Source organism: Vanacampus margaritifer, chromosome 2 (assembly GCF_051991255.1).
Source record: "Vanacampus margaritifer isolate UIUO_Vmar chromosome 2, RoL_Vmar_1.0, whole genome shotgun sequence".
Taxonomy (NCBI): domain Eukaryota; kingdom Metazoa; phylum Chordata; class Actinopteri; order Syngnathiformes; family Syngnathidae; genus Vanacampus; species Vanacampus margaritifer.
Window position 1 is genome coordinate 10,485,985 of NC_135433.1, and position 23,447 is coordinate 10,509,431.

Below are 23,447 nucleotides of genomic sequence, written 5' to 3' on the forward strand. Positions count from 1 at the left end.
CATTTGCTTTGTTTTAATATTTATCTACATTGTTGATTCTCATTGAAGGCATCAAAACTATGACAACAAATATGACAACTATTGAACACATTTGGAGTTATGTACTTAACAAAAAAACGTGAAAAAAATACAATAAATACATAAAGAAATAGCTACCCTTTTCTCTGATTTTTTGCACATTCTTGACATTCTCTCGATGAGCTTCAAAAGGTAGACATCTTTAAGGGTTTTCCAACAGATTTTAAGGAGTTCCGAGGTGTAAGAATAACAAAAGTATGCAAAAAAGTAACCAGAGCAAAGCATGGCTATTTTGAAAAATCTATAATATAAAACATGTTTTCAGTTATTTCACCTTTTTTTTTTTTCATTGCATAACTCCACATCAGTTCATACATAGTTTTGATGCCTTCAGTGAGAATCTACCAGTGATGTGCAGTGAGCTCTAGGTTTGGTTGGTCGCAAATTGAGACAAACACACCAATTACAAAATTGTGTGTCGGTAGGCGAGTGTACAACGTATCCTAGGGTGACCATATTTTCATTTCCAAAAAAAGAGGATACTCAGCCCGACCTCGAGATCCTTAATACTCAAATACAAGATGCCATACATTCAAACTACAGTATTTTAACATAAGCCTCCTCTGTATGCTTAGAAAATAGAACAAAAAAACAACAACATTACTCTCTTTAGAAGTCTTAATTTTTTTGCTCCGCAATCTTTTTTTTGTACACCCATCGCCTCCGGTGCGGCAGCTCAACACTTGCCACTCAGCTAAAGTTCTGGACCACCGTCACTGTCAGTGCACAGTCTGCCAGTCTCGGTAAACGTTGCAGTGCACTCTGCCTCCCATTTGCCGCACAACGAAAAACGGACAATTTCAAACCGGCCCGGACACCCGAAAAGAATGTAATAAAGTGAATATCTCCCTGTAAAACAACTTAATTCCTCACAAAATCAAGCTAGCAATAGCAATGCCAAACACCATGTCAAGTGTAACAGCCAGTTAATTGAAGCACACCCACAAAATCCTTTTGCACCATTCTTTGTGAAAATGACATAAACCAACATAGCGACGTAAAAAGGCTGCGTAGCGATCTGCCTATTTGCGGACTTTTCTACTGGGAAAATGACAACGCATGCGCAAACACACATCGCTACGTGGACAGGGCTGGGAAAAGCACAGTAGCGGTGTGCCTTCAGGAGGATCATTTTTGCAGCATTTTTGCCTGCAGGCCAGCCGAAGTAATGAGTCATTTTTAATTGAGGTATGAAAATCACCAAATGTTGTCACTTTTAAACCTGTAGGTAGTGTAGGCTTTCTGAAATGAAAGAAAGAATTAAAATAAATAGAAAAAGCCACACTTTCTTTTCAGCCTGGGGTAGACAGTGCCTACCTTGCTTGCTCTGACCGCACGTCACTGGAATCTACAGAGTAACCAGCCATGAGAATAAAGAAAAGGCATTGCATGAGAAAGTGTGTCCAAACTTTTGGCCTGTATTGTAGACGCTCCCCAACTTACGAACGAGTTACGTTCCGAGCGATCGTTTGTAAGGTGAATTTGTTCGTAAGTTGCTTCAGTGCTATATTTTGTATTATAATTTATGTTTAAAGAGAATACGTACAGTACTGTACTACGTATGTTAGAGAGAGAGAGCGAGAGACACACACAGTATGTACATGTACGTAATAAGATAAATAAAATGAAGTTTAACTTACTTTTGGAAGATGTACTCGATGCTTAAGGATTTGATGGAGGAGGAGGAGGAGGATTTTATATCATGAGAGGTTCTTCGTCGTCGCTGGAATGGGCTTCAAAAGTTACTTCCTCCTCCGTAACTTCAATGTAGGAAGAAGTTGAGGGTTGAGGAGAAGAAGATGAGGGTTGATGAGTATCTTCCTTGGAGGATTTACTAGAAACTGGCCGAAAGAAGCGATCTAACGACGATTGCACAGTTTTCTTCTTTTTTCATCCTAAATGATGCGGTAGCACTGTATGGCATCATTCAATTGATTTGCAACCTTTGTGCAACGTTCAATATTTGGGTCTTGCTGCTCGAAGAGTGCGATGGCTTTATCTATGAGCGACAGGCGTTTCTTTTTCTTCCTCCTCCTCGACACGTTGCTGAGCCTCCAATGCTGGGTGAGCTCTCACAGCGCCAAGCGTCGGTATTAGCGGCGGAAAGAAGCACTACAGTACTCGGAAAAAGGTGCGCAATACAAAATGTAACTTACAGAATCTCTTTCCGAACATTTTTTGACATGCGCGCAGACATGTTCGTATGTACCGTTGTTCGTAACTCGAATGTTCGTAAGTAGGGGAGCGTCTGTATATATATTAGAACTGTCAAACTATTACATTTTGTAATCAGATTAGTCACTTCTTTGAAGTTTGATTAAACATGATCATAGTTACATAAAAAGGCTTTTTATCAAACAATTTTGCCCACCAACTTTGAAGAGCACCTGTTATGTGTTAATTCTTTCAACATTTGATGTTATGAGGACGTCGTCAACATTTTTTGATCCACTGCACACTCCTATCCTCGTCTTTTTCTAATCAGTTAATTATTTGCATAATTTAAAATGAATGAAACAAATATTCTGAATGTCATACGCAAACCTTTATTAAATACTTTATCTTAATGGGTGTAGTTATGTTTACTGCTCAAACACAACCTGCGCTACCTTTAATGTAACCATCCGCTGTCAAGCTAATGGATCATCTGTGGTCAAATTTATGGTGTGATTAATCAATAAGTTAATGCTTTAACTTTGATAGCACTAAGTTAGCTATCCATCCCATCCTCTCCGTAAATATTATACATAGGTAATAAAAAATGGCACTCGAGTCCACTGTTAAAGTACTGTGAGAGTTCCATTGTGGATGTAGATTGAAAGCCTTGTGTTATGGTTTGTCCGATAAAGAAAATGTGAACACACAAACCTGTTAAAGCACCTTCAAACTTGATTCCAAGCCCTCATTTGAAGCAACTGTATCACTGACTCTACGGTGGGTTAAGTGAAACACATCACTTCTGATAAATTGGAACTTTTCTGCTCCATTTGATGGATTGGGCCTGACTACCGCTCGGGAACTTGATTGATAATAGCTTGATTTAGGGCACACACTCCAAAGGGATTCCCAGCAGAGTAGAAAGATTAACTAACATCTTCTTTTAGGGTGATGACTTTTTTGGGGGGGTGTTTCACCTTTATCCCTAACCTACTTTTCTCATTCCTGCAGCCAGAGGAGTTGACGGATGTGCTCGAGATCAGCAACATCGTTTTCACTAGCATGTTTGTTTTGGAGATGGGATTCATGCTGCTGGCGTTTGGCCTGTTTGGATATATCAGAAATCCGTACAACATTTTTGACAGCGTCATTGTTATCATCAGGTAACCAGACAAATTATTTTCCACACCAAGTATTTTTCACCCTAGGCCACTGCTGAAAGCATTTCTTCTCCTACTTGTCAACCATTAGCTATCAAGGCTCATCCTATCCATCGTAATATTCTGACCAACTCATAATGAACTCATTAATCAGTCCAGAACTGCTGCATAATGCATTAAATAACCCACCATAATGTAATATAATGGCACTAGCATAATGTGTTGCAATAGCCCTTCTGGATATTAATTCAACATAAAATGAACTGATGAATATGTAAAGATTGTGTTTGATTGTGGAATCGGAACTCGTGGCCAATACACATACTTTTCTGCCATATTTGAGGAGAAACTACCTCACAATCTTGATTGTTGTTCTTTCAAAAATTGCATGATAGGAGTTCATAGTTATGGACTATGGTTTAGTCTTTCCGGAAAAGCATTTTGGAAGTACACAGTATAATTGTCCAAAATCTCTTGGTAACATCTAGAACGAAGTCTGCCTCCGCTATGGCCCTGACTGACAAAAGATATGAATGTTTTGTCTATAGAGTGTTTGCTGCCATTACTGACTCTAATGACACCGACAACATTTTAAGTTCACATTTCTCATTAGTCTTTGCTATTTAAATGTCATCTCCTTCTCAGTGTGTGGGAGATAATTGGCCAATCTGACGGCGGGTTGTCGGTCCTGCGTACTTTCCGTCTGCTTCGAGTTCTCAAGTTGGTTCGCTTCCTTCCTGCACTGAGGAGACAACTTGTTGTCCTGATGAAGACAATGGATAATGTGGCTACCTTCTGCATGCTTCTGATGCTCTTCATCTTCACCTTTAGGTGTGTATTAGTACAAAATTAAGAAAAATATTCATAACATATCTGTGCGGATGACAATGAACGTGTTTTTTGTTTTGTTTGCCTTTATCTCTGCAGCATACTGGGTATGCATCTGTTTGGTTGCAAATTCAGTCTTCAGACAGATGACGGAGACACCATTCCTGACCGCAAGAACTTTGACACTCTTTTGTGGGCAATTGTCACCGTATTTCAGGTTAGATGCACATAAGTATGAATTATGATGATGATGATGATGACAACAACGACGGTGATGATAATAACAATGCAGTAAAGAAGAATCAAGCAACAAAGAATTATTCAACTTTTTTGTGTAAAATATATGAAGACAAACTGTAGGATGACTTTCATTGGCTCTGTTTGAATGCTAAATGTGCTAGAAGACAGTTTCTGACTTTCTGACTCTAGAATGTGATACCGCTGGTTTCGTTGGCAACATATTATAGTCTTAGTGAGAGCTCTAAGTGCAAATGTCAATGAACCAATGAATCCGAATGACGTGAAGGGGTGTTGTGTAAAAAGTAAGCAAAAACAGAATACGATGGTTTTTACCATTAACCTATATTCAATTGAATACATTACAATTAATTCCTGCAATATGTTTTAAAAATGCTGGAAGAGAGGCAACAAAAGCCTGGGAAAGTTGAGGAAAAATGCATGTTTGGAAGATTCCACAGGTAAACAGATTAATTGGAAACATGCCAGTGTCGTGATTGGGTATAAAAGGAGTATGACCGAAATGCTTAGTTGTTCACAAGCAAGAAAGGGGTGACCACTTTGTGAACAACTGCACGTGCAAACAGTCCAACAGCTTAAGGACGTTTCTCAACGTGCATTTACAAGGAATTTAATTCTTTGGCTGCCAAAAACGTTAAATAATGTTTAGTAAAATCCTATGAAGGAGTGCCAAAGACGTTAAAATACGTTTTTTTTTTCAGAACAGAGGTGAAACTAACCATTTTCTATTGTTGATTACTGAAAAATGGAATAAGGTAGAAACAAACTTTTTGTTCTGATGAAAGATGAGAGTCCAATCTTTCATTTGGTAGTATGTGTGTTTCCATAGTCCAAACACATAATTTTCTGTGGACCTTGAAAGATCAGTCAAAAATGCTTAAATCGGCTGGCACCCACGGCAACCCTTTTCTGAAAACGTCTGGCAGTCAAAGAGTTCATCATCTCCGGTGCATAATCATTATCAAAAGATTCAGAGCTCTGCACCTAAGCGGCAAGGCCAAAAACCAACATCGAAAACACATGACCTTTGATCTCTCAGGCGGCACTGCATGAAAAAATGGCATGCTCAAGAAGACCTCAGAAAACCACTTGCTACATCTGCAAATGCAAGTTAAAACGCTACCATGCAAAAGCAAACTTCACATAACAACAGCACCCAGAAACGCTGTCCGCTTTTCAGACCTGAGTTCATCTCTGGTCTGGCGCAAAGTGAAAAAGTGTGCTGAGGTCTGACGAGTCCCCATTTTAAGTCATTTTTCAAAATCATTGGATGTCGTGTCCTCAGGGCTAAAGAGCAAACGGACCTTCCAGATTGTTATCAGCGCAAGGTTCAAAAACCAGCATCTGTGATTGTAGGTGGGCGTGTTAGTGAGTGCCCATGGCATGTGTTGCTTGCACATCTGTGAAGGCAGCATTAATGCTGAAAATTTCATGTGGATTTTGAGGCAGCATATTTTGCCATACAAGGAAGTCAATCTTTTTTCAGGGATGTCTCTGCTTATTTTAAAAAGACAACACCAAGCCACATTCTATACATGTTACATCAGTGAGGCTACACGGTTAAAGAGTATGGGTACGAGACTGGCCTGCCAGCGTTCCAGACCTGTCGATCAATGAAAATGCGTGGCACATTATGAAGCGCAAAATACAACAATGATATGCTGACATGCTTAAAATGTTGCTCTGAAGGATTTATTATACTAAATCTGCCATCAATTTGAACTCAGTATACTTTTAGCCAGTGATTGTAGATATGGCGTTTCAATGGCTTGACATCCAAACATTCTACATGTGTGTTCTGTATCTGGAACCATTTATAAGGCGTTTTGAGTGTCATGCCATTTTTAAAGCATACTTAGAAAATCCCCCAACACACAACTCATTTTAAATCTTACTAAAGTCAACATGTGCGACATTGCCATTCAAAATTAAAATGTGAAACAGTCAGTGTTTTTATGTGTTTGCTTATACACAAGATGCACCCTCATGAGGCAAGCTTCTTTGCGCAGCTCTGCTCATTAAAGGTTGACAAGTAAATTGTTCCTATGCACACCCACTACTTGTCTAGCCCACTACTCTTCTATTTTCCAACCTGTGTGGAGATACTGTTCAAGTGCTCAGTCTGCAGCAGAGCATGAATATTTCCCTTTGCTGCGTGTCGGAGAGAGATGCTGAAGAAGCGTTTATGCAGCCTTGACAGGAGTACTGTATACTTGCTGTACTTTTGTGGACGATACACTGACATACACACACACAAGCATCACAAACACACGCACGGATGCAACCAAGCTAACAGTGCAGTGAAATACCTCCCTGCCACGGGGTTTGAGTGGGCAGAGAGCTTTCATGCTGCATCATGAACAGTGCCCTAGTTTTAAATGCTTTCATCTCTGGCATTGGTTTAAAAGCTACTCCGCATAAACACACACACACACACACACACACACACACTATACATGCACACTCACTCACATAGACCTTGCTTGTCATCTTATAGTAATCCCTTGTGGAAGAAGTTGAAGTACTGCTGCATGATGGCAGTAAAAGTAGCTCTTCTCATTTTGAACAACCCTTAAGTACTGCAAGGGTGTAAAAGTGATTCTGTATTTTGACAGTATTTGTGTCTTTGTTTTTAATCCCAAAAAAACAACTCTCCACAATTCACATTCTCATCGTGTTTTTCTGGAATGTGCAGATTTTAACCCAGGAGGATTGGAACGTGGTGTTGTATAACGGTATGGCCTCCACCTCCCCATGGGCGGCCCTCTACTTTGTTGCCCTCATGACATTTGGAAACTACGTGCTTTTCAACTTGCTAGTGGCCATCTTGGTTGAGGGCTTTCAGGCTGAGGTGGGTCGCATTATTTTAACTTAAGATACTTTCATTAGACTTGTTTTAGTGTTCTATAGACTAACACGGTCACATAAGTATTGATGTATTTATATTGTGGTTGTAATTTGCAGTAGCGGATTGCATGTGAGGTAGTTTTGGTATTTTGCCAACCTTATTTAGCGACATGAAAGGTGCTACATTGGAATTATGCTACATTGTTTCTGACAGAACAGACAGTTTCCCAGCCAAGGTGGGTTTATTGTGATAGCATTGCCAGGACAAGAGAGAGCAGATTTATGTTCACTTCTGAACAACAGCTCTCATTCACAGCAGCGGCCTTGTCTTGCTGTTAATAAACTCCCAGTTGAGTCATTCCAGGGCCACAAGTGCAGCCACTCAATTACAGAAATGTCACATCAAGTGAGGGATCACTGTTTTTAAAAGGGGGCAAAAGGATGAAGATTACTGTCGACCGGTATTGCAAAGTCCAATCAATTTGATGATCAATCCTTCTTCCAACCTGGTTACGGTGAGCACCCGTGTAGCACAAGCACCCTCCAGGCATGGAACTTGGCAACAGTGATTTATTCCCTCCTGAACCTTTTGAATCTGTTAACTGCACCAAGTTGACAAAATTAATTTGGCCTTTTGACATTAAACAGCAGTTTAGTGGTCTAAAAAAATAGCAATACAGAGACTATATGGCCCATGGATAAAGCTTTTTTTTTTTTGTCTTTCTGCTTTGGCCAGTAACATACTGTCATATATTTGTCAGAAAAACGTCATTTGTTCAGTATTTAACCAGTGTTGAACAAATCAAATCCTTTAGTTTGACTATCAATACAATGTGTGTGTCTTAGGGTGATGCCAATCGCTCCGAGTCAGATGATGACAAAAAGTCAGACAACTTTGAGGAGGATGAGAAAGTAGAGCAGCTCAGAGACACCGGTAGGTGAAATGTTGGTTAGTATATTCATGTTCATCCTAAATGCTTTATTGCATCTGAAAAAAATGTCATCTATACCCTCTACAGAGCTAAAGATGTATACTCTGATGATGACGGCCAATGGTCATGTCGACCCTCGTAATTCGATGGCTCCTCCCATAATCATGCGAACGGCAGCCACGCCCATGCCCACTCCAAAGAGCTCTTTAGGGCCAGAGTCGTACCTGGAGGACGAGGTCATGGCCAGAGAGGGAGTTTTGCAATGTGGGGAGGTCGGACCTCCCGAAGCAGGGACGGTCCGCCAAGAGTCTCGCCGTGGAAGTGTCACCTCCATGGATGCCTTAACATGTGATCAGAGATCTTTGGTGAGCTTGTGACTGATTCACTTGAAGCTTTGCTATATGTCTGATTCTTCAGCCAATTGATGAATTCCCACACATATCATGGAATGTATGTTTATACACTATACGGCAAGGACTTAGTGAGAATTGCAACTTGCAATTTGTGGCAGATCCCTCACAGTAACTCTTAAATCTTTCACTACAGACCTAGGCAAACAATCAAATCCACCAATGGAGGACCAAATGCCAATATGAATAAATAAATAAATAAATAAATATAAAAAATATACGATAATTAAAAATACAGAAAAAAATCAAATATCAATTAAAGTAAGTAAGTAAAAACAACAAAATAAATAAATAAATGAAAGTAAAATAAATGAAAAAATAAAAATAAATAAATAAATTAATATAAAAATAAATAAATTAATATAAAAATAAATGTGGAATTAGAAACAAAAAAATAAATGTAAAAATAAATGTGGGATTAGAAACAAAAAAATAAATATATAAATACATTTAATAATCAATCAATCAATCAATAAAAAGGGTCTGCTCTCATATTTATTTGTTTCATGCCGCAGACACTCAGCATGAAATGCATCATGAAATGTAATTCAAATGACGGGGTGGTCCTAACCAGTCCTAATATTTCTTTTTGTATTTATTTCTACATTTATTTGTATATTTATTTACATTTTTTAATCTCGTTTTTCATTTTTGTATTTATTTTTTTTAAATGTATTTATTTTGTTGTTGTTTTTATGTCCATTTATATTTAATTTTTGAATTACATTATTTATTTATTCATTCATTTATTTTGACATTTTTGGTCCTCCATATCCACCACCATGAAGGACAGTCACCTTAATTATGTTCACAGCAGTTGTTTCTTACATAAGTAAAGAATCACTGTTTTTGTCATTATCCATCCATTCATTCATCCATCCACCCATCCATCCATGATAATGTCTTTAAAAGCCAGGAAGTAAACTCATTTATTATGCTCTTAACTCATTTACTAAATGCATGCCTTAGCCTGTACCTAGTCACACCAGTAGATGTCTAAATCCAAAATAAACTCACTATAATTCATTACATCATTTATTTCAACTTTGCTACGCAAAGGTTTAATCAGTTATTTTCATTAAATCCATGACATGGACAAACACTGAGTCCTCATAATTCCTGTTCCTGCAGAGCCACTCGAGTCCAGCACGCCGCTCGCCTCTTCTTCCTCGTGGATCCAGCTCATGGGGAAGCCGTCGCTCCAGCTGGAATAGTCTGGGAAGAGCGCCGAGCCTCAAGAGGCGAGACACCAGCGGCGAAAGAGAGAGCCTGTTGTCCGGGGAGAGAGGAGAGGAGGAAGACGGTGTGGATGACGATGCCGATGCTGGCGGGTACGACAATCGAATCCAGCCGGATCCCTTGGAGCTGTTGCAGGCGTCCACTCTCTGCCCTGCCATCATGGCCCAATATGGCGACTGTAATGGGGGGAGCATGACTTTCAATTCCAATGTCAACAGTGACTCCAAAGATGACTCCTTGCCTGAAGATGACATTGATGATGATGTAAGTTGCCATGAGTCTTAACTATCAAAATGTATGCATTGGGGAATCTTCTTAATGGCATTGTGCATTCCTCACTTAGATAAAATCTGCGAGCAAGTGAGGCCCCTTTAGAAAAGTTTAGAACATTCTTGCTGGGTCACAATGTTTTCGGTTCCCTTTGTGACTCTGTTTACATAGAGTTCTTTTTCTGATTATCCCTCTCCCCTTTTATTCCCTCGCCAGCCTTTGTACTTTTCTCCTCTGTTAATTGGGTGTAAAGCTTCTGTGTGAAAATGCAGTGTGTATTCAGGCTGCAAAAGAATGTACCCCACTGTGGTTGTAGATGACCTCCGTCTCGACAGGTGGGTGGTTTTATTGCCTGCAAATTGAATTTAGTTAGCTGTAAAATGTGCTCAAACCCAGGCCTCCTCCTGGGCATACTGACCCTTCTGTCGCTGGGCACATGCAGGCGGGAGTGTGTTTTGAGTGTGCACTTGAAAGAGTATGCATCAGCGCGCATATGATGTCCCAGCTTGAATGTATTTGTGGTTGTCTGAGCAGCAGGTTCCTTTCGCTCAACCATTTGAGAGCACACATATAAATGACAAATCCTGTTGCAGAGCACATTGTTGTATTTTCAGCCTTAATTCATTTCTTAGCACTTTGTAATAAATAAGTAACTTAGTGGAATCGAATAATTTACCATGGCACCTCTGATGAACCACTCATTTCGATTGTTTGTCCAAATGTGTTTTATCATTGCAGTTTACGTCTAACGCCAACATGATGTTCATGTATTTACAGTATGTGTGTTGTTGACGTGTAAGCTGATGTTGACATGTAATGTCCGACTCATGCAGAGTTCTCTTTGCTACGTGATCAAGAAAGAGCTCCGCAACTTGAAACCTCGCTGGTGCAAAGAACATGAAGAATGGACGTTGTACTTGTTTTCACCAGAGAACCCGTGGGTCTCTTTTCCTTTATTTAAAGCTCTGACATTTAATTACTTGCTTGGAATGACGATTACAATTCATGGATCTCTTTATCTGTGTGTCTGTTTAGATTCCGCGTGTGGTGCCAAAGTGTGAGCTCTCACAAACTATTTGACCATGTGGTTCTGGTTTTCATCTTCCTCAACTGCATCACGATCGCTTTGGAAAGACCTAATATACAGACTCACAGCACGGTAAGACACACTGATAGAATCTGTTTCATGTTAATCGTAAAATAGTTTACTCTTCCATAAATATGCATTGTCGCTGTACAATGAAAAACATGTGCTGTATCTCCACATCTTTTAAACACCACAAAAAAATTTCAATAACAACAAGAACCACACAAAATTTTGTATGAATGCTACCTGTAAGATGTATTGAAGGACTACACGGTACATTTTGTAGAGCACATTTTACTCCAAAAAATACTCTTTAGTCCCACTTTAAACAGAGTACAATTTACACTTGGAAGAGAGTAAAATATTCTGCGTAAATTTTGTGTACGAGAGAATTGGCCTATCCCATGACAAAGAACTAGTAACGTTTTTTTCACTCCGAAATTTTAAGTTTAGAAGGAATTATTTTTAGTACATTTTACTAGCTTATTTAAAAACAAAAGTTACACAAGATTTGGGGAACAAACTCATGAGCTTCAGCTTGGGAGAAGGCCACTCTACCACCTGAGCCATGCCACTCCTACTGCTTGCTAACATCCAAAATGAGACCATTGTTTTTGGTTTTGGAGGTACGAAGATTCCAGCTGACACGAGCGATATACTAACACACAGTAGGCGCGACATGGCTCAGGGAGAAGATTGTCTCTCTCCCAACATAAAATAATGAAAATCTGGTATTTGTGTTTATCGTTTAACAATTCTATCCCAATCTTCATTTCTTTCTTCACATTTAGGAGCGAATATTTCTCAGAGTGTCCAACTATGTTTTCACTGTGATCTTCTTTGCAGAGATGGCCATCAAGGTAATCATCACTGTTCGTTTGGCCTCACTATTGAAGATTAAGTTTAAATGCATTGAGTTATAGTTGAGTTTATACCATGTTGTGTGCTTCCATGTCAGGTGGTAGCGCTCGGGTTCTGCTTTGGCAAGCAGAGTTACCTTCAGTCCAGTTGGAATGTTCTGGACGGTGTGTTGGTGTTTGTGTCTCTGGTGGACATTCTGGTCTCTCTAGCATATTCTGGTGGGAACCGGATACTGGGCATCCTCCGAGTTCTACGATTACTACGCACATTGCGCCCACTCAGGTACATAGTCAGTTTGGACATTTATAATATCCAATATGTCCTTAAAAGGAACCCAAGCATGCAGACATTAGAGCTGTTGGGCATAATGTTTGAAATCTTGTTCTTACTATAAAAAAAAGTAATCTTTTTTTTTTTTTTTACAGGAGAGCTCAGTATTGTTCATTCGATTTGACATCATCATTGCTCTCCTTTTTTTTTTTTTTTTTTTTTTTAAATATCCAACAAATCAATTAAAAAAAATTTAATAAATGTTTTTTTTTTTTTTTAAATACATATACATATATATATATACACATATACACACATATATATATATATATATATATATATATATATATATATATATATATATATATATATATATATATATATACCCTTTTTTTTGTATGTGGGTGAGTATGTGTATGTGCGTGTGTGTGTGTGTGTGTGTGTGTGTGTGTGCGTGCGTGCGAGCGTGTGTGTATTCATCAGTTCACCTAAAGCCCATTAAAAAAAAATCCCATACTAATAATATAATATAATAATAAATTGCCAGATGCAGAAACATCAATGTAAGTTATCACGATGTAGTGGCTCTCGCTAACAGACAGAATTAAGTAACCAGAATTAGGTTAAAAAATTCTATAAAATTCTATTTTGTATTATGTGAAGTAGCTTTTTCAAGTTCCACCCACATTTTGTTTCATTTTCTGAAATGCAGGATAAAAGTCTTGTGAAGATTGGTCCATAATTATTTTCTTGCAGTGTATTTCAATAGCTCATGCAGGCTGCAACCTACATAAGGTTGTTGTTTTGTTTGTGTATTCCAGAGTAATCAGTCGGGCACCAGGATTAAAATTAGTTGTGGAGACCCTCATCACTTCTCTTCGGCCCATCGGCAACATTGTCCTGATTTGCTGCGCTTTCTTTATTGTGTTTGGCATCTTGGGAGTGCAGGTAGTTCTTTATACACACTTTTAGTATGATTAGCAACAGAACCATGACATGCAAATGTGTCTTTGTGAAAATATGGGACATCCTTATGTTCTGTAAATTAATAGTCGGATGGAGAAATAACATATAACAAATGTCATTGTCGTTCTTTCTTTTGTCTAGCTATTCAAAGGGAAATTCTTCCACTGTGAAGGTGTTAACACCAAAAACATAACCAACAAGTCAGACTGTCTGCAAGCCAACTACAGCTGGATACGAAGGAAGTACAACTTTGATAACCTGATTCAGGTATGGGGAAAAAACAAGACATGCAGGAATGAAATAAGATGCTTAATGCCCAGCTATATAAAAAAATACTGCAAGTGGTTTGAGAGAGACAAACCTTTAATGTTGAACAAATAAATATTAACACAGAATGCTATGAAGGACGAACACAGGGCTTGTGTGTGTTGACCTTGCATTTCTGTTTTTCCACTCCAGGCTCTGATGTCTTTGTTTGTCCTGTCATGTAAAGACGGCTGGGTCAATATTATGTACGATGGCCTGGATGCAGTGGGAGTGGACCAACAGGTAAAGTGATCTTGATTCATGATGCATCCTAATGACTGGAATCTATTACAACACTTTTACTGTCACCAACTGTTTTAATTTTTTTTTATTTTTTGCGGTTCAATAGCAATGTAAGTTCAAAACAAAAAAAAAGTAGCTAGTTTGATGCTTCAATTGGTTTGCAGGTTTTAGAAGTCTGACCTGTGGTGAAAAGTCCCAAAATAATCTTTTGTCATTTATTTATTTTTTTTATTTTTTTACCATGACCAATGTAGCAACACTTGATCATGCTTGGAATCAAACAAACGCATTGGACTGACAGACTCAAAGGTGTGAGATAACAAACATTCTTTCCTCTTTCCAGCCCGTGAGGAACCACAACCCGTGGATGCTGCTCTACTTCATCTCCTTCCTGCTCATCGTCAGCTTTTTTGTCCTCAACATGTTCGTTGGCGTTGTGGTGGAGAATTTCCACAAGTGTCGGCAGGACCAGGAAGAGGAGGAGGCCCGCTTACGGGAGGAGAAGAGGCTCAAAATCATAGAGAAAAAGCGCAGGAGTAAGGAGAATGGAGGGGCTGGTCGGTAGTCTATTTTTCTGAGCACTGCCTGCTTTCAGAGCCTGAAAAAAAAAAAGAAAAACGGAATGAAGGGAAATTTCAGACGTTCATTGATTAAATTAGGGAGAGTTTCACAGACTGGCCAGCTCACACTAGCAGTGATTACTGACAAGGTGTGGGCTACACCACTCTGTCGCATGTAGTTGCATGACTGCTGCCCAACCTTCCCTTATCACTGCATGAAAAAAAATCATAGGAAATATAATCTTGCATTTCAGTCATCCATGATAATAACATGTGAATGCTCAACCTTTTTTTAACCTATAAAAACAAGACAAGACAGTAGACCTTGTGTCATAGAAATGTTGAACAGCAAATAACAAGCTCTGAGTTTCATTCTATTCTAATGTTTTTTCTTTCTTGCAAAACAAGAAAACAGAAGAAAAAAAAATGCTTCTCCTGCATGCGATAACGACGTGGGCCCCTACTTTGCTCATTAGAGTTTTGCAGGAAATTCTGTTGGGTCAAAAGCGAATGTTCGCCCGTCCTACTTTGTGCAAGCCAGAGGCTTCTCGTCATATTGGTAGGACATTTCCTGCTAACATGCTTTGACTGGCAGACTCAGAAACATAGCAGATGCTGTTACTGCTATTCGCTAGACTGTATGTTGAGTTAAGGAGACCATTTATGATTGTGCAAAAATAAGAAGATGCTTCTTGCTGGCAAAAAATTCAGAAACACATCAACACACGTTCATCTAATGTTTTTCTCACTTGTCTAAAACTGTCCAAACCGCCAAAGCAATCAAATTTTTGTACACATCTAATTACAATGAAGTTGGGCCATTGTGTTAAACATAAATAGAAACAGAATACGATGATTTGCAAATCATGTTCAACCTGTGCTTAATTGAATACACTACAAAAACAATATATTAAATGTTCAAACTGATAAACTTGATTGTTTTTTTTTTTAGCAAATAATAATAAACTGGATTTTATGGCGGCAAAACATAAAATAAAAAAAACAGCAACAGGTGGTAAAAAAGACTGAGGAAGTTGAGGAATGCTCATCAAACACCTGTTTGGAACATCCCACACGGGCGACAGGCTAATTGGGAACAGGTGGGTGCCATGATTGTGTATCAAAGGAACTTCCTTGAATTGCTATGCCATTTACAAGAAAAGATGGGGGCGAGGTTCACCTCTTTGTGAACAAGTGCGCCAGAAAATAGTTGAACAGCTTAAGGACAATATTCCTAAACGTACATTTGTAAGGAATTTAGGGATTTCATCATCTACGGTCCATAATGTCATCAAATAAACGCCGCCGGGTTCTTCAAGTCTCTAGGCCCGAGCTGATCTAAGTTGGATTGATGAAAGTGGAAAAGTGTTCTGTGGTCTGACGAGTCCATCCATTCATTTTCTTAACCGCTTGTCCTCACAAGGGTTGCGGGGGGGTGGGTGCTGGAGCCTATCCCAGCTGGCTTCGGGCAGCCAATCGCAGGGCACACCGAGACTCACAATCACACCTATGGACAATTTGGAGTGTCCAATTAACCTGCCATGCATGTCTTTGGAATGTGGGAGGGAACCGGAGTACCCGGAGAAAACCCACGCAAGCACGGTGAGAACATGCAAACTCCACCCAGGAAGGCCAAATCCTGGACTCGATCCCACGTCCTCTGCACTGGGAGGCGGACATGCCAACCAATCATCTACAATGCCGCCCGGTCTGACGAGTCCACATTTCAAATTGTGGAAAGTGTAGGCAAAGAGGATAAGAATCATCCAGACAGTTATGGACACAAAGTTCAAAAGTTGCATCTGTGATTGTATGGGGCTGTGTTAGTGCTAATGTCATGGGTAGCTTTACATTTCTGTGAATGTACCACTAATGCTGAAAGGTACATACCAGTTTTGGAGAAACATATGCTCCAAGCAACGGCTTTTTCAGGGAAGCCCCTACTTATTTCAGCAAGACAATGCCAAACCACATTTGGCACGTGTTACAAGAGCATGGATTCATAGTAAGACTGACCTGTCTGCAATCCAGACCTGTCTCCCGTTGAACATGTGTGGTCCATTATGAAACAACGGGTCCCCCGTTTTTACCTGTCACTGTTTTTACTGTTGAACAGCTGAAGCTGTACATTGAGCAAGAATGCGAAATAATTCCAACTATAAAGCTTCAACGATTTGTGTCCTCAGTTCCCAAACGTTTATTGATTGTTGTTTAAAGAAAAGGTGATCTAGCAGTTAGTGGTAAACATGACGCTGTCCCAGCTTTTTTTAAACGTGTCACAGCCATAAAATTCTAAGTTAATGATTATTTGCTAAAACCAATTAAGTTTATCAGTTTGAACATTAAATATCTTGTCTTTGTAGTGTAATCATTTAAATATAGGTTGAACATGGTTTGCAAGTCATTGTATTTTGTTTTTACTAGTGCTGTCAAATTTAAAGCATTAACCGATTAATTAATCACAAAAAAATCATCGCATTAATCATGAATTAACGCAGAGTAATCACACTATTAATTTTGACCGTAGATTATCCTCTAGCGTGACAGTGGATGGCTACGTTTAGGGTAGCACAGGTTGTGTTTGAGCAATAAACATAAATACATGTATTAAAGTAAAGCATTTAATAAATGTTTGCGTATAACATTTAGAATATTTGTTCATGTCAAAAATGTCATTTTTTTCCCATTTTTAATTATGCAAGTAATTAACTGATTAGAAAAAGAGGAGGATGAGCGCGTGCAGTGGATCAAAAAATGTTGAAGACGTCCTCATAACATTAAATGTCAAAAGAATTAACACATAAACAAACAGTGCTCTTCAAATTTGGCGCGACAAAAAATTTGATTAAAAAAAAGACTTTTTTATTAAGCGATTAATTCTGATTAATCAAAATTCCAAGATGTGATTAATCTGATAAAAAAATGTAATCGTTTGACAGCTCTAGTTTTTACGTATGTTTAACACAAGGTCCCAACTTAGTGTTACTGTCACGTGGTTGACACCTGAACAAGAAGAAACATGCTTTAAACAACTGAATGTCAGCAATTCCAATGATTGTTAAAAGCTCATGTGGCTGCTGGATGTTCAACTTCACACAATCTTAATCCAAAACGTTGTCACGTTTACTCGTGAAGCAATTTGAATTGAAGATTTTAGGCTCCACAAATCAATAAAATAGTGTAGAGTAAATATGAATGACTATTTTAAAGGAAATTGTGTGTTGTTGAATAGACAGAGAGTCCTTTCAGTCATACATTTGTTTTACTACAAAAGGCATGAGTCATACATCCCATATTATTCATATGGACATGTGAATGTGCAATCAAAACAGAGTAGCTTTTGCTAAACTAAGGCATATGTGATTTGTTTGTAATCAACAAATTATGAGATTATAAATTGTAATATACAAGAGTTTTTCAAAAATGTGCCTTATTAAAGACAATAATGCTCAATTTTAATTGGAACTCCTAGACAGTTATTAACTGAACAATTTATTATTGTGGTTGTAGTTGTTTTCGATCACAACTTTCTGCAGATTTGGACTCAGAGACGATGCACTGAAATGACTTTTAGTCATAAAGAGGCAATGAGTCAGACTCCCTCACTTACACATAATAGTATGTTTAATCACCTAAAATTACATCTGAGGATAATCTATAGTATGTTAATTAATCCCTCACAATTTTGGTCAAAATAATCCTGTAGCCAGCTGTATGTTGACTTGCTGCTTCATGCAGATGTCTCATGTCCTGCTTTATATGTGGATTTTACAAAAGCTGTGGTGTGCACTGACTGTCTTTAGGGTGGGGGTGAAAATAACTGGCACCCGATGGGGGGGGGGAGGGATACAATGGCTCGTCACTGGGGTGTCCTTACCCCTTTATTTTTATCTCTTTTTGGCTTTGGAAGATGTCTGAGTTTTAAAAAATTAGACCTATGGGTCCCATTAGTGTAAAATGGATCTTAAATGAAACTCCTACTGTGCTGCAAAAGAGTAGAACTTCAGAACCACATGAGTGTGATGGTTGCTGACCTTTGTCCTCCAGGTTTCAGTGCACACCACAGGGCTTATCATGTTTATAATTCAAACTCTCTCACACTCTTGTTTTCGTGTGTGTGCGTGTCACTTTTTGTGTCTTTCTCTGTGCTCCAGAAGCCAAACAGAGGCCCTACTATGCTGATTATTGCACCCCGCGTTTGACCATCCATACACTGTGCACCAGCCACTACCTGGACCTCTTCATCACCTTCATCATATGCATCAATGTGTTCACCATGAGCATCGAGCACTACAATCAACCGCAGGTAAGGTCTGGCACACAAACAAGACAGCCAATATGTGAATGTCTTCAAATATCCAATTTAAATTCATAGTTTTCTGTCCCATTGCCTTCACAAGTGAACATTTGCATTGACAACATGTAGCAACATTATAGGGATGCACTGAGTTGAGATGATGGTTTGCCTGTGTGTGTCCAGTATTTGGAGGAGGTTTTGAAGTACTGTAACTACGTCTTCACCTTCATCTTCGTCATCGAGGCCCTGCTTAAACTTGTGGCATTTGGGATACACCGATTTTTCAAAGACAGGTAACAAGCATTTAAGCGTCAATTAATTTCCCATTCAACAGTGCTGAGAATACTGTATATGATGAAGCTTGACTGTCTGTGTGTATACTCAGCTCTTTAACAGCCCTGTTATTTGTTTGCTTAGGTGGAACCAGCTGGATATAGCTATTGTGGCTTTGTCCATCGTTGGCATCATCCTGGAGGAGCTAAAAATGAGTGCGGCTCTTCCTATAAATCCTACCATCATCCGAATTATGAGAGTGCTGAGGATAGCACGAGGTAGACACACAAGCATGCACACACACACCAGCACACGACACTGTGTTCAGATTTTGACACCGTTTTTCCCAGAGGAAATAATGGAGCCAGAATTAATCTTCTATATACTGTGTTGTGATTTAGTCTGCATATGCCGTTATATAGTATGCCATAAACCAGTGCTTTTTTTCTGGAATACACCTGGGGGTAGGGACCAAACTTGTGGAAATACTTTTTGAAAAGGCCTTTTTCTGTTCCGTAGTGCTCAAAGAAAAGTCCGTAAAGATGAGCTGGGGGACTTCCAATTCTTATGCTCACATGGAATTCTTGTTTAACTTATTGCTTAATGTTTCCAAACCTACAGTCGTACTTCCAGACGATAGTATTGATACCCAACCACTGGTAATTTATCCAATGACACTTAATTGGTCAAAAAAATATTTATTTACTACAAACAATGTATCCTCTGTCAATGACGGCAACATATAGTGACAGGCAGAACAATTGAATGATTTTCCATTATATGGCAGAAAAGGTGCAACTCACTTTTGTATCCATTTGTTGCTATTCATACAGTAGAACAGAGAAATTGTTTTGTGTACAATTAAACGGGCCCAGATTTCACACTGAGTAAGTAAATGAGTGAATTGAGACAAGATCAATACTATTGCAGTATACGGCGTATACGGTACTTTTTGTGACATTTTTGTTGATTTGTGGCTGTGAGCTTTAGAAAATGTTTATGTTTATAAAATAAATGCCTTGGCTCCATCAAGGTTTGGAAACATAATAATCATCATTGTGTTTTTATACAAGCAATTTTTACAACTATAAATGGCCTCATGATAAGTCAAGGATGATGCAGTGCTCACAGTTTGACAGCCACTGAGAAGGCAAATTGGCCAAAAGACGGCAGTGACCCCATCGTGTAAAGTGCACTGTTGAAGGCATCTCCACTGTCTTTTCCGCAGTACTTAAACTCCTGAAGATGGCCACAGGCATGAGATCTCTGCTGGACACTGTCATGCAAGCGCTGCCACAGGTAGAGGGGGCAAGGAGATTCTTTTTTTTTTTTTTTAGTTCTATTTATGGCCGTCCGGGAGGACTTCATGTCTGGCTCAGGCAACAGCTCAAAGTGTATGATGCACATGCGGTTATTGACTCGATTGCTTAGCTATTTTCTAAATGTCATGTGAAGATGAGGTTACTGAGTGCAGAAAAAAAGGCTAAAACTAGAAAGAACATCAAAATATTACAATAGTGAAATATCAATTTACTTGATGATGATGATGATGATGTTGATGATGATGATGATGATGATGATGATGATGATGATGATGGTTTTGGGGTTTGCAGGGGAATAAAAATATGTATCTAAAAATAATAAATGGGCATGATATTAACATATTCATAAAATAGGCCAGGTTCCTTTGAATTAATTTTAATCATATTCTGGTCTGGTGTCTTATTATAACTGAGATCAAGAGAAAAAATGGCAAATGCATTAAGAAAGGTCGACTAAAATCTTTCATTCTCCCCAAAAGTCAATCCCAGCTTGCACTGGCACATTCACTGTGTTGGAAAGGGAACTAACATCTCTTTTACCTCCAGGTGGGAAATCTTGGTCTCCTCTTCATGCTGCTTTTTTTCATCTACGCCGCCCTGGGCGTGGAGCTATTTGGCAAGCTCGGTACGTCAAGACACATCACTCTACTCCCATCTGCTTCTGTGCCACCATAATATGAGGGAGCTGCTCCGCGGTGGAACAAAATCTAATTTGCATCATCACTTTTATTCACAAATTGTTTCCGCAATAGACCATTTCCACCGAACACGTTTTTGTTTTTTTCTCAGACAAAAACACTGAATTGGAGATTGATTTTCATGTCGCAAAAAATAACATGTCTGTTTTTGTCACCATATTTATTATATATACGTTATTTATTTATGTATGCATTATGTATTATGCAGTATACATATTTTTGGCTGGAAGCAAGTAAAAATATTAAGTGGGAGTGAAATTGTAACATTTGCCTTCTAGTCAGGTTTAGTATGAACAGTCAAGTAAAGTAGCAAAGTCAGGCTTAAAGGCTCTGTTCAGCCAAATGAGGCTTGACCATTAAAATATTTAAAGTTCATCCACCTCACAATTCTGAGGTCGTCGGTTAGAATTGGGGCTTCAACCATTCTGTGTAGACTGTGCGGGCTATCTTCAGGCGCCCCAGTTTCTTCTCATGATCCCAAAACATGCACGTTAATTAAGTTTGCTGTAGACTCTAAATTGTCCACGAGTGTGAATGCTTGTTTGTCTATATGTACCCTGCAATGGGCTGGCAACCACATCGGGGTGTACCCTGCCTCTAACCCAAAGTCATCCAGCACACCTGCCATGACCCTAATGAGGATAGGCTGAATTAATGAGGAGTTTTTTTTACATTCCTAACTGTCAAATGCAAATACAGCATAAATGAAAAATGACTCATCTTCTGGAAACACCCCACAAACCCGCAATTGAGAAAATTATTTTTGTAAAGCAATGCTGTCACCTTGTGGCATTTTGTACTCCTATGTTTCTGAAAGTAATACATACATACAGTAATACAATGCTTCATGTGTTGCATTGGTCATGTTTATTTTTTTTATTTATTTTTTTACTTCTGAGTGCTTTTGGTTTTACTACACTTTTGGGGCATTTGACTTTTCCACTGTACTCTAACTGTGTCCATGTTTGTGTTAATTTAATGAATGAAATTGTGCTTGTGTGTTTATTAGAGTGTAATGACAACAATCCCTGCGAGGGTCTGAGTCGCCATGCCACCTTTGAAAATTTCGGGATGGCCTTCCTCACACTGTTTCGAGTGTCCACTGGAGACAACTGGAATGGCATTATGAAAGTATGAGCACACACATTTGCACATTCTCATGATAGAAATGACCTCCAAAACCAATTATGGAATAATAAAGAACTGAGCCCTCTAAGCACTTTCACATCTTGACTTTTACTTCACCCAAAAATGTAACTCATGATGTTATCCCAGACGATGTGAATTGTATTAAGGAGACAATGTCATTAAAGACAAGGACAATCTGGCGAACTGACTAAGACTTCAAGATGGTACTCAAATGCAATAAAATCCAAACACTGGCAGATTAGGAAGGAGCCTTCAGGGTCCAATACTGACACTCTTTCACAACTGGCAATTGTGCCCCGAACATCACATAACATGACAAATACATAAAAATAATAATAATAATAATAAACACAAATTAATTTTGTACCAAATGTACCTGTCTGTGTGTATGAAAATGTTTCACATGTCATTATTACACTTCACAGTAATGGTGACGTAATGCTACTACCTCTTCTGTGTAATGTAAAGTACAGCTGCTGGGGTGAACAAAACACAGACAGGAACATAGAGTGTTTTAAAAGATGAGCCACTTCTTCTCAGTAGTGAACAAATATATGGATTGCAAGGAATAAACATAAAGCAAAACTGCAGTGTTACTACAGTGTATTCTTTTGTCCAATATTTTGCATCTAATGAAAGAAAATGAAGTAGATCCATATAAGGCAACAAATATAAAGCAACATATGAAATTGTATGAAATGTTAAGCAATATTTTACATTTAAAAATAAGCGCAATCATCAAGATAATATACAGTAAATACTAATGCCATACAATGCTTTACACACAGTCCTGTAAGAGTAGAAAAATTGGGAAGGCTCTTGCATAAAGTAAGCCAAACTAGTCATCAATTTATTGAGCACCTACCTGCCTGCAATGTCATTTTTGTCTGGCTTTGGAATAAATAAAAATAAACACCATCTGTCCAACAAGCTGAAATTATTTCAAAGCTCATATGGTGCTAAATAGGTTGAAACCAAAGATGATCTTTTTTTTCCTTGTCTCCCTTGTGGAACTTTACTTCCCTCAGGACACATTACGAGAATGTCATCCTGAGGAGCGTCACTGTCTCTCCTACCTGCCGTTGGTCTCTCCCATATACTTTGTCACCTTCGTGCTTATGGCCCAGTTTGTGCTGGTTAACGTGGTGGTGGCTGTGCTGATGAAGCATCTCGAAGAGAGCAACAAGGTACGCTTCTGAACACGCCTTTTGACACACTCATACTTTCCAAGTACAA

At 38.8% G+C, this 23,447-nt stretch overlaps 1 protein-coding gene across 2 annotated transcripts in view; it reads left to right on the top strand.

The window, feature by feature from the left end:
- cacna1ha (calcium channel, voltage-dependent, T type, alpha 1H subunit a) overlaps positions 1–23,447 on the top strand; it is a 106,401-nt gene that overhangs the window by 75,819 nt on the left and 7,135 nt on the right. The window contains exons 13-34 of one of the 2 annotated variants that reach the window (XM_077556096.1): positions 3,247–3,398; positions 4,041–4,226; positions 4,323–4,440; positions 7,177–7,332; positions 8,175–8,262; positions 8,348–8,625; positions 9,802–10,173; positions 11,013–11,116; positions 11,215–11,338; positions 12,058–12,126; positions 12,225–12,409; positions 13,219–13,345; positions 13,505–13,630; positions 13,823–13,912; positions 14,256–14,469; positions 18,627–18,778; positions 18,953–19,062; positions 19,187–19,320; positions 20,271–20,341; positions 20,911–20,989; positions 22,072–22,193; positions 23,240–23,398. In XM_077556096.1, the coding sequence (XP_077412222.1) occupies positions 3,247–3,398; positions 4,041–4,226; positions 4,323–4,440; positions 7,177–7,332; positions 8,175–8,262; positions 8,348–8,625; positions 9,802–10,173; positions 11,013–11,116; positions 11,215–11,338; positions 12,058–12,126; positions 12,225–12,409; positions 13,219–13,345; positions 13,505–13,630; positions 13,823–13,912; positions 14,256–14,469; positions 18,627–18,778; positions 18,953–19,062; positions 19,187–19,320; positions 20,271–20,341; positions 20,911–20,989; positions 22,072–22,193; positions 23,240–23,398 (3,216 nt within the window). The remainder of the gene's footprint in view (positions 1–3,246; positions 3,399–4,040; positions 4,227–4,322; positions 4,441–7,176; positions 7,333–8,174; positions 8,263–8,347; positions 8,626–9,801; positions 10,174–11,012; positions 11,117–11,214; positions 11,339–12,057; positions 12,127–12,224; positions 12,410–13,218; positions 13,346–13,504; positions 13,631–13,822; positions 13,913–14,255; positions 14,470–18,626; positions 18,779–18,952; positions 19,063–19,186; positions 19,321–20,270; positions 20,342–20,910; positions 20,990–22,071; positions 22,194–23,239; positions 23,399–23,447) is intronic. The other variant, XM_077556099.1, reaches the window with a different exon arrangement.